This window comes from Anguilla rostrata, chromosome 4 (assembly GCF_018555375.3).
Source record: "Anguilla rostrata isolate EN2019 chromosome 4, ASM1855537v3, whole genome shotgun sequence".
Classification (NCBI taxonomy): Eukaryota; Metazoa; Chordata; class Actinopteri; order Anguilliformes; family Anguillidae; genus Anguilla; species Anguilla rostrata.
In genome coordinates, this window is record NC_057936.1 from 43810100 (window position 1) to 43822241 (window position 12142).

General features: G+C 40.4%; 1 protein-coding gene and 1 long non-coding RNA gene across 6 annotated transcripts in view; both read left to right on the forward strand.

Annotated features, from left to right (window-relative positions):
* The window catches only part of LOC135254135 (uncharacterized), a 210079-nt gene that overhangs the window by 171451 nt on the left and 26486 nt on the right, over positions 1–12142 (forward strand). The window lies entirely within an intron of this gene.
* Positions 1–12142, forward strand: part of mbtps2 (membrane-bound transcription factor peptidase, site 2) — an 82036-nt gene that overhangs the window by 55341 nt on the left and 14553 nt on the right. For all 5 annotated transcript variants that reach the window (XM_064334099.1, XM_064334098.1, XM_064334100.1 and 2 more), the window contains exons 7-9: positions 3085–3265; positions 3490–3584; positions 9830–10025. In XM_064334099.1, coding sequence (XP_064190169.1) covers positions 3085–3265; positions 3490–3584; positions 9830–10025 — 472 coding nt within the window. The remainder of the gene's footprint in view (positions 1–3084; positions 3266–3489; positions 3585–9829; positions 10026–12142) is intronic.

Consider the following 12142-nt stretch of genomic DNA (forward strand, 5'->3'; position numbering starts at 1 on the left):
TCAAAATCTTTGCTAGATGGCAGTAGCAACTAAGGTTGCCAAGTGAGATGACTTGCGCTTGTGCAGTCAGCTCCTTGATACAGCGCAAGCTTTGACTCAGTTCACTTCAGTAGCAATAGGTGTTCCAATTTGGAAATATTTTATTATAGATAGATGCTGTATTATTAAAATATGCTGTTTTAAAATCTATTTAAAGGTGAAAGACCTGTTTTAAAGATTATTCAGTTTACAACTGTTTAATTTATATTTAACATATTTTTCTCTTGTTCAGTGTTGTAACACTATAGGCCTATGCATATTAATATGTTGAAGAGGCTTCAACTTAAAGGTTGTTAATGAACCAGGTTGTTAATAAACCATGAATTCGAAAATGAGGTCAACCCTTGTGGACATTACGTTTCTGATCTATTAAGGTAATTTCAGTATCGTTAGGTACCGAGTATCGAATTAGCATCGTTTAAGTTTCAAGTATCATTTCAGTATTGAGTATCATGATACTAAACCTGGTATCAGTATCAAAGTCAAAATTTTGGTATCATGACAACACTAGTGTGACGCCTTTTTTAGTTGCGGCGCAGAAACACTGCAGCTGTGCATACACGCCGGACCATCTAAGTGTTACGACATAGTAAAGGCCTTTACGGGAAGCGGCCAGGACACATCCATGGCGACGCAACTAAGTCATCCGACAGCGTCTCTTAGCACAAAATTGGACATAAGTCATCAATATTTTATACAATCATCATGATATTCAGTAGATATGTTGGGTGAAGGCATATGATCATGAGGACAAAGCCATTTTAAAATCGCTCCATAGGGGGCGCGATGGTGTCAATGCTTGGACCCCTCCCAACGCCGCTTGCGGCTTTAATTATTTATTTTTTTGGCTAGACAATTGCATTTGTGGCACTTTATTTCTTCCAAAATTATGAACATAAACTAATCTGCATTAGTATTGTAAATTGTACAAATGTCTTGCTTCCTTTAAGCCATTTTTCCCTGTGGTGTTCACATCTGGAGTTATAAAGCTTTAAATAGGGTACCCCCTAAATGGGCAAGGATTAGCCAGATTTGGCATGTGCACTAAGGGGTTAAATAGGCTGTAAAAAGAAAATGAGCCTATCTTCATGTGTTTACAACAGCAGATGTCTTGGTATTGGGGAAAGAAATTATGTCATCATACTCCAAAGACACCTTTGAAATGTTTTTTCTTTATAGTCAGGCTTTATTAATCAATCCTTTTCAGCTACCACAAGGAAACTGGCTTTACTGTGTTTAAGAAGAACAGCATCCCTGGCCATACTGTATGCCTGCCACTGAAACCAAGGGTACCACCAGGCAATCATGCCACCGAGCAAAGGAACCGTTGGCTTTTAGAGGTGGTGCCTGGTCATAGCTGGCCATGTCTTCAATAGAAATTTGAATAGTATTCTGTATAGCTTTTACCATATCATTCATGTAAGCTAGTATCAGAGATGGCGACACTATTGAAAGAAAAACCGTTAAAGCAGGATGGAATTAGCCCACTCGCATTCACTGTTACAAAAAGAGGTTGCACCTGTGTTTTTGTATTGTTTATTGGTCACACTTGTCAACCCAGTAGTCAATGTCCGGTTTATACGTAATAATAGTGAAAGCTGATTAGACGATTCTGCTTTGACTCCACATTGGCTCCTCATTAATAGGCTTTAAAAAAAAATTAAGCATCCATACAACGGCCTTACTAAAAATTGCAAGAACTATTCAGAAATAATTGACTGCAGAATGCCTCAACTGACCAATTAGAATGTATTGTATACCAATTAAGAGTATTGCACAATGTGCAATAAAAATGAATTAACAAATTCACTAATCATAGAACATTATGAATCTATGTTTTATCTAAATCTGGGCCCCACAGTTCTGGCATTTATTGTTGAGTGTGTACTATAGGCTTCTTGCCACTATGCCTCCTTCGTCCTGTTGCAAGGATGCCACTGGGGCTGATAAACTGAAAGAGAAATATAACTAGCATCTGGGTGGGCCAAAAAGGATTCTTGAGAATTCCTCACTGCTTCTAATTTGTCGAGGAGTCCAGATGTGAGCTTTAGAGTTAGATATACATTTATTACAAGTTAAAGTACCACTAATGATGGAAGCGAAACATATTGTACTCACAGCAAAGGGCAGGAAGAGATGGGGAAGTGAGCATGATTGCGTTTACTTTAAATGTGAAGCGCTGGGATAAGCTGGAAAAATGTCACCCTGCTTGTGTAGGCTTCTTGGATCTGGGTGAGGTTTTTTCAATAATGGACAGAGTATACACAATATTGACAATCCTCAGAGAAATAACTAATACTTTAGAATATTTCCAATACTTGTAGTAATACAGGGAAAAAAAACATTAATGCTCATAATGAACTACTGAGCAAACAGCCCAAAGTGTGCCTATAACTGAACAGCAAACAGGAAGAGACGAAACAGGTAGAACCTTGCACATTGTGTTTACATATAAATCTTAATTAATCCTCACTTTCCCGACAAAGGTTATATGATTTTTAAGAGATGTCAAACATTGAATGGCTTCAAATTTACCCCAAACATAATATATGGATTAAACCAGCCATTGTGAACTGGCACAAAACTTTACCAATGGAAAACACTAACACTGAAATAAAATTATAAAACAAGCTCCAGCAAGTGAGCTGTCCATTCAGTGACTCCACTAATGGCACTGGAAGCACACACTTGTCCTATTAATGTCAGACTGGACATTTCCATTTGGCCAGTCAATGGTCATGCTGCACAGCTGAAAGATCTGGGATCAAGAGCTCTTGTGCAACTCCAGTGTACAGTATTTTTTAGCTAAATGGAACACTTTCTTCGTCCTTTCATTATCAATAATGTTAGTTGTTGTTTCTTAATCAAGAGATGTCACTTCTAAATTTACTTTTGCGCATATTATTTTCAAATGCATTCTTGTGACATTCAGTTTCATTGGTGTGACAATCCGTCCTGGAAGTTCGTCCTTTGAGGCTACACAGGTGTGCAGAAGCTGCTTTTTTTCATTTATTTTTTAACAGTACTGTATTCACCTTTCCTCAGGGCTCGGCTGCCAGTGGGCCACGTGGCTTGTTTGTTGGTGACCTGGTCACCCAGCTGGAGGACTGCCATGTTCACGGGGTGGAGGACTGGCACTCCTGCATCGGAAAGCTGTCCCAGTCTGCGCAGACGGGTTACTGTGTTCACAGCAGCAGCCTTCAGCTCAGCCCAGCCACTGGACGAGGTACAAGAGCCGCACTCCTCCCGACATTCACCACGGGCCTGTGCTACCTTAAAAAGGGCAGGCAAACATCAGACACTTTTATCCAGAGCGTCTTGCCACACATTAAGGTTTTTGTCAACTAGCAGAGGCAATTACAAGTCAGCAGTGTCATAGCACCAATAAAGCACCAATTCAATCTTTCTCCTTTCTCTCCACTCTGTCCCTCTATCTTTCACCTTTTCCAGTGTACAGGCGTCTGGATGGTACGATGGAGTGCTGCAGTAATGGCAGTCTGACGGATGTCTGCTTTTCCTACAGTAATAACCTGGAGAGCAAGCTGGTAAGTCACAGCACCCCCATTGGCTGCACACTGCTAGACCAGTACAATGGTATTATTAATCACAAAAATGATTTAAGTTAAATGTTTGCATTTGCCAAAAGCCTCAAAAGACTGGAAATTAAATTGATCAGCTCTAATGCTAACATCAGCCCGCTCTCCATCAAGGCGTATCAGCACAGATCTTTGACAACTGCTACATCTCTGCATTTTACTGCAGTTTACTTGAAACATACTTTTTTGTGATTAATTGTCTTTGTTTTTGCGCCAGGAAGTTTAATACTTGGTATAATGCATGTAACTTTCTCTGGAAATTATTGCCATATGAAATTGTATGATGTTTTGGATTCTCACAGTAAGTCTGCACAGATTAAATGTATGGAGGAATATTTCGGACAAAATTAAATAAATAAATAAATAAATAAATAAATAAATAAATAAATACATCATGAAATGTGAGCGTAAGTAATTAAATGTGGCACGAAATGTACGTATTTATTTATTTCAATGACGCTATGTGCGACATGAAATAAGGCTTGAAATTAAAACTGTCACTTTTATTTATTTCAATGACACTACATGTGCGACATGAAATAATGCTTCAAATTTAAACCGTCACTTTCACCCAGCAAAGTTGGGAGGGCGGGCTCTAGAAAGTACATGAGCAATAGGATTCCCAAGGCAAGCAACACGGGTAATTTGATTCAAGAGGCACTGAATTCCTTGCAGGTCTCTGCAGAATCAACTCCATAATTATCTTTTGTAAATGTACGATCTATTCACTCCACTACTCCTGAGGTGTGTTCAAATTCAGCAAACAAGGCGAACGTTTGCAAACTATTTCAAACTTTTTTTCCGTTAGCTTTGTGTTTTGGTGTTTAATTGCCCGGTATTGTTGAGCTAATTTCGAGTAGCTTCACCTGGTGCTATTTAAGTGGTGTTCATCTGTGGTTCATTAGTGTGCATCTGATTGTGTCGTCACTTCTGCCGTACCCCGCGATTCAGATAAGCATATCTTAACTTGATTTGTTTCTGCTGTTGCTAGTTAGAGAACATAGTTGTGTGTAATTTAGGTAATCTTTTTTAAAAACTTGTCTCAACTGTTGCTAGTCAGCAAACTTAGTTGTGCGTTAGCTCAGAATCTCTGTAGTTGACTCGCTGTTGTTAGTTAGTTAAAGGCGTTAGTGAAATTGTGTGTGGGGGTTGGTGTTTAATTGCCCGGTATTGTTGAGCTAATTTCGAGTAGCTTCACCTGGTGCTATTTAAGTGGTGTTCATCTGTGGTTCATTAGTGTGCATCTGATTGTGTCGTCGCTTCTGCGACAACATCAGGAGGATTCGACCATACCTGACGAGGCACTCCACCCAGCTGCTCGTCCAGGCTATGGTGACCTCTCGCCTTGATTACTGCAACTCTCTCCTTGCAAGCCTGCCAGCTTGTGCCATACAGCCACTACAGATGATTCAGAATGCTGCTGCCTGACTCATCTACAACCTCCCCAAATTCTCCCACGTCACTCCTCTGCTGCGATCACTTCACTGGCTACCGGTCGCTGCCAGGATCCGGTTCAAAGCCCTGACCCTTGCCTACACTGCTGCCAACAGGACAGCCCCCATCTACTTGCAGGACATGACTCAATTCTATGTGCCTGCTCGACCACTCCCCTCTGCGGCAGCAGGGCGCCTTGTAACCCCTCCCACCCACCCAAAGGGATCACAGAGCTTCTCCACCTTAGCTCCCCAGTGGTGGAACGAACTCCCCGTCCCTCTTCGAACCTCCCCCTCACTATACATCTTCCGCCGTGGCCTGAAGACTCATCTCTTCAGACTATACCTAGACTAACCACCACCACGCTGTATAATAAAAAATAAAAAATAAAAACCCTTTTTCCTGTCACTTGTTACATGTTGCCCCATCCCTGCACTTCTTGGTAATTTGTATTTGTCCTAATACTGTAGCTTATTCTTCTGCCTAGTTGGCTTTGCAGATGTTAGACCAGAATAGTGTTCATTGTTCTCGGCTAGAAATAGCTGTACAAAATAAGTAATTGTACCTTACTGAACCCGTGTTCAGCAGTTGTCTACGACCATGAAATGCACTTTTTTTGTACGTCGCTTTGGATAAAAGCGTCTGCCAAATGAATGTAATGTAATGTTTGTGTTTGCCACGAACGTTCACCTCTATTCGCTGAATTTGAACACACTTCTGTTCAAGGTCATTTCGGTGGTCCTGAGCTAGCTTTTCAGTGTGCCGAGCTAGCTTTTTCAGGCATCATCCTTATGCTAGCTCAGCCTGATGTTCCCAATCAATTGACAATCGAATCAAGTCGATGCACCAATCAAAAAACAGTACTCGCTAGAGCCCGCCCTCCCAACTTTGATGGGTGAAAGTGACGGTTTTAATTTCAAGCCTTATTTCATGTCGCACGTAGCGTCATTGAAATAAATAAATAATTTAATAAATACATACGTACATTTCTTGCCATAAATTATTTATGCTCACATTTCATGATTTCATCAATTTTGTTCAAAATATTCCTTCATATAAATGTGGTGGAATTTCCCATTAATATGAAAAACTGAATTCACATTTGTTATATTTGTTTTTCACAAAGGCATGCTACTACATTACACAAAACATACCTGCCATCCCAATCCAGTAACTAAGCTTTCCAGAAACAACCCTTGAAGATGTGATCTGTCCAACTTCGTAAAAACAGGGACACAGGGTACCAATACGGTAGCAACAGAAATGGTTGTATTCCTGGATTTAACTTATGATAAGCATACAATTAATGTTAGCCAACAGCATTAAGTTGAAAAATCTACATAAAGTTGTATACATTTGTATACATTTACATATAGCTAGACTAACTAGCACGCAATACGATCTGGAACCGTATTGCATGCTAGGGCGTCATCTCCAGAGGTTGTGGTGTCCAACCGATTCCAGCCCTTGCTGGAATTGGATCTGGCTCTTGACCCTGAGAGTGGGAGGACTGAGGAGCCACTGGGCACCCAGGTGGCCAAATCCACTCAGAAAAGGGAGTTAGTGATAGTGGGGGATTCAATTATTAGGGGGGTAGACAGCATAGTCTGCTCGCATGAAAAGGAGTCTCGTACGATATGTTGCCTGCCTGGTGCCCAAGTAGGAGATCTCCTGGAGTGTGCGGACAAGCTCCTGACCACAGCGGGGAGGGATCCAGTGGTCATGGTTCACGTAGGAACCAATGACATAGGTAAAGGTAGGTTTGAGGTTCTGCAGGACAAATTTGTGGAGTTAGCAAAAATGATTAGGAGCAGAACCTCCATTGTAGTTTTTTCTGGAATACTACCAGTACCACGTGCAAGTAGAGGAAAGCAACATTTTACTTGGAGGTTTAATACGTGGCTACAAACCTGGTGTAGGAAAGAGGGGTACAGGTTTATGGGGCACTGGGACTTCTTCTGGTACAGGGGTGACCTGTACAAGCGCGACGGGCTGCACCTGAACCGGAGGGGTACTGCTGCACTGGGCCAGCATATGCTTAAGGTAGCACAGGATTATTTAAATTAGGGACTTGGGAGGCAGGGAGGTCAGAAAGGGAAAGGGGTAGGGAAGTGCAGACCGCCAGGATGGAAGCTGTCAGGGCTTCCTATAATAGTGTGAACACTGATGAAGTCTTGTTAAAGCAAAGTTGTAGTAAGGGTGGCTTGGGACGGCAGGGGTTGAGGGAACAGGAGAGGATGTGTAGACTTAATAATCTGAAATGTCTTTACTTAAATGCTAGAAGTATAAAAAGTAATTTTTTGGAACTTGAGGCTGCTATACATAGGGGGGTTATGACATAGTTGGGATTACAGAGACATGGCTTGGAGATGAGGATGGGGATGAATATAAAATAGAAGGGTACAAACTCATTAGGATAGATCCAGTAAGAGAGGTGGGGGTGTAGCTCTCCATGTAAAAGAAAATTTTAATGTGCAGAAAATTCCAGAAATTGACCAGCTAGTGCCTAGTGAAGATATTTGGATAAAGCTCATAGGGGAACATGAAAAGGGCCTTACGGTAGGAGTGCGTTACAGGCCACCAGTCAGTAGTGTGAACTCAATGCTCTTTGGAAAAGCTTGTAAGGATTGTGAGACTGTTATTATGGGTGACTTCAATTACCCTGCTATTAATTGGGAAATGATAACAGGACAAGGGAAAAGTGAGGAAGAATTTTTAGATGTTGTAAGTGACCTTTTTTGGCACAGTATGTCAATCAGCCCACAAGAGGGAAATCAATTCTGGATTTGGTGCTATGTAATGATCTGAACATAATTTGTTGCATAGAGGTAATTGAACCACTGCGGATTAGCAATCATTCTGCAGTTAGATTTGATGTATTATGGCAAATTAATAAGGCCTCCTCTATGGCCAGAATTTTTAATTTTAGACGAGCCAATTTCAACAAGATGTAAGAAAGTTTAAGTAATATTGACTGGGTGAAACTTCTTAACTGCAATACTGTGAATGAAAAGTGTGGTAGGTTCAAAAGGGCTATTCTTGAGGCGCAAAGTAAATTTATTCCAAAGGTAAGAAAAAGTAAGTTGAAGAAGTGCTCCCCCCAGTGGCTAAACAAAGCCATATGGGCAAGTTTGAGAAAAAAAAAAAAAACTGTATAAGATATATAAAAATAACAGCACTGAGAGTAATAGGGCTGAATATTGTAATATGCCTGCTAAGGTTAAAAAAAGATCTACGGGAAGCCAAGAGGTTCTTTGAAAGACAAATTGCTGTAGATGCAAAAAGTAATCCTAAACGTTTCATTCAATACTGTAGTAGGAAAAAAAGTGAAAGAGGATATCAGGTGCATCAGAAATGAAGAGGGAGCATTGCTTTCTGAGAATAAAGGCATTGCTGATGCCTTAAATAGTTATTTTGTTGAGAGTTTTCCTAGAGAAGAGGTTACTAATAGACTGGAAGGCATACTCAGTACTCAAAAAGTCTTATCATATTGAAGTAGAGGATAAAGAAGTACTACATGAATTACTTAAACTTAAGGCAAACAAAGCAGCAGGTCCTGATGGAATATACCCAAGAGGAAAATGGCGAGCATTGTTGGGCTGAATGGCCTGTTCTCGTCATTATGTTATGTTTTGTATGTTAGTACGTAAACACCATTTCGACTAGCAATTATCTAGCGATAAGATCAGATAGCGAAGACAATACGGTACCTTCCAACCGAGTCAGACAGTGTATGACTGACTGGCTGCTACTATCCTTGTGTACATACCTGCTACCTGTTCATGCTGGTTACTATACATAATGGATCAATTGTTCAAACTTGGAGAAGCGTACCTGATTTATGTTAGTATTGTGTCTCATTCAAATTTAATAAAGTCTACAGCCATGAAAGTATAAAAAGCATGCATGTCTCAAAATGACAAGCAGAATGAGTGGTGTTGTATTTAAATTGAGTTATGTTTGTGCAAAAAAATGCTTTTTTAGGGGGTATCCTCGCAGTAGTAACTGCATAATGTAGCCGTACCAAAGTAAGTATTAGGCAAGCCCCTGGTATTGTAGTCCGCCTGTAAAATGGCATTGAGATTGGTATCGAAGTGATGGCGATAGTATTACGGTTCAAAAATCACTTTTAGATTATAGAGCTGCTATGCTCAGTTTTATATTTTTTCATTAATAGGTGAATTTTATATTGGAGGGACCTCAGCCACCACCAGTGTGCAGTACCAGCAGCATCCATTTCGCGTCACAACACTCACCACACTTGGACTGATGAACCACTGCAATGTTTGTTTATATTTTGTTGCTACATGGACACACTTGCGTGATTCTTTGAATACAGGTACAGGTCCTGTTGCTCGTTCCTACTAGTAATGTCTTCCCTCCTCTTGACAGCAGAGATTATGGTTAGTTGCTATGGATGTGGAGAAAAGTGTGAATGTAGCCTGAGAGAAATCTGAACATGAATATACGTCTGACCTATGGGTGTGGTGGAGTTATTCATTACACTGCCTCCCTTCTTAAAAACATGTTTCACCCCTGCTTTCACATGCACTTTTTTGACCTTATTTAATTGGCAGTCACTCTGTAACATCTTCCGCACAGTCGAGTTTCATTGTAGCTGTGGAAGAACATAACACTAAAATACGTTTGCATTTATCATATAAAATACTATAAAAATATTTAAAAGTCATAGATGGAGATAATAGGTCTTGAATTGAGTGAGAACAGTGCCTGACTCATGCACCTGTCTGCCCATTCAGTACGCCTGTCTGCCAGCCCGTAAGACTATGGAGTCGAGCCGAACATGCCGGTTGAATGCCGACTGCCAAACAGACTTCACACCTAGCCTGTGTGTGGTGCCGTCCCTGGAGAATCTGACCCGTTTGATTCGTGTCCGCCACCCATCCCAGCCCCACATGCTGTTCCTGGGCTACCCCCCGCATCTGCAGATGGCTGGTGAGACCGCACTCCCACAGAAACTACTTTTTTTTTGTTGCCAAATTTGTAATCACCAGTTGAGTCACCGATTCACTGATTGTGAAACCCTCTGTTGGCATAATATGCAGATATATTACATATTATCCATAGTATGACGCTCACTTGATATTTCACCACTGATTTATTACTTGATTATGCCCTATTATGCCAGTGCATTGTTGCCACAAGAGAAGATATTTTTATGGTTAGTGTCTTGTTATAACAAGATTTTTTCTCATAATAACAAGAAAAGATCTCGGATTGGATTGGATATTAGCTTTTAATAAGAAAAATGAGAAGAAGAAATATCTCAATAAACATCTCAAGATCAGACCTGTTCTTTACATGACCTTTAGCACAAGCACTATAAACCTTTTAGGATTTCAAAATAAGTTACTATTTCATGGGCCCTAATGCTATCACTTAGGTATCCAAATTTATTTATTTCATAATCTATTGCTGACCAATTATGTGGTTCTGAGTGAAAATTAGGAATATACAGGGTCTGTAAAAGGACGTAAAATTAATTTTCACATAAATAATAACCTGTTCCTCACCAGTAAGTGTGTGATAATTAGAACCAGCCGGAGATTTGGTTACTTCAAAACCAGTGGAAAAAATCCTAAATGTTAATTTAAAAAATATAAGCAACATTACAGAACACATTTAGGTCTACTTGTTGACAATGTTAGCAAACCAGTTTATTCTTCTTGTCTTCTTGTTGATAATGGTCTCCACAGGGAAATGTTACAGCACACAGCGTATCCAGACCTGCATACTTAAGGACATGTAACACTACTACCCTTTAGTGTGTGATGAGAGTCAACACTGACCCCCAATATGGGTAGAACATTGCCTACAATGTGCCATGGAGCTTGGAAGTGTTATTTCAGCCAGAAGCTGGCCTGCTATTTTCGATGTTCCGTAATCCTAGTGCTCCACTCGCGCACAGTGGCTTGTCCCGCTCTGCAACACTGCTGCTGTCGCTCCGTCCTCACCACCATCCTGCTAAATGGAAAGCATCAGCACTCCTGCTGATTACTATTACATTCTCACCAAGTATGCCTAGGCTGTGTTGTGTTACATTAGCCAAACTTGAGGCACCATTAGCGTCAGCTGCTCAAGTCACCCACTCACCAGCAGTTACTAGTTTTGTAGTTTTGCAGTCATTTATGGTTGTATTCAAATATAGGTTGGGCGAACCTGTTTTGTGTTCCTAGACCTAACCAACCCTCAGCTGATCTCCTTTCTTTCCATTAGGGGGAGGAAGGAAGATGGGAAAAGATTTTTTCATGTTGGTCACTAATCTCATTAACTAAACCACAAAATACCTCACACATTTTTATTCAGAGCGAAGGGCCCATATATATTTTGTCCTCAAACACATGTAATATGTAAAAGGGGTACACAGTATATCATCTAGAATGTTTGATTAAACCAGTGGCTACAATAAACTTGAATTATGGACAAAACACAACCCAATCAAGATTAGCCATATTAACACTAGTATTACAGTTATCATTAATATCCTTAGGTATTATCCCAGGTGGTCCTATCATATAACATTTCCTTGGTGACTAACCATAGTAAACATGATACAACATTTTTTTTCCACTCTGGGTTTGCCTCCCATCTGCAGCCGCTAATCAGAATCTCAGCTATAGATGACCCAAGGAGACAACCTTCCAATGGTAGTATGTATGAATCCCAGGTAAAATTATCTGGTCCCACAACTGGGACTATCAAAGGGTATCTAGCTTCCTTAAGTATCACACCATATGAGAGTGCTGCCTGCATCACTACCACTATAGTCATAATGTCACTCCTTCAGCGTAGGGTCACAGTATGTTGAGGGGAGCTTTTTAGTGAGCATTTCTGTTGGAACATAGTATGGTTTATTCATGCTACACTTTATTTCATCTTCTATTAGTGACATACCTACTCGACTTGATCACCTTTGATCACTTATCTTTAATGGGTGTAGTATTGTAAAATTGTGGTGCTCCAATGTTCTGTTAGTTTGTGTTAGATTAAACATTCCCAAATAGAGGATAGTTCCCAATCCTCCTAACAATTTAATTTTATTGACTTTCGAA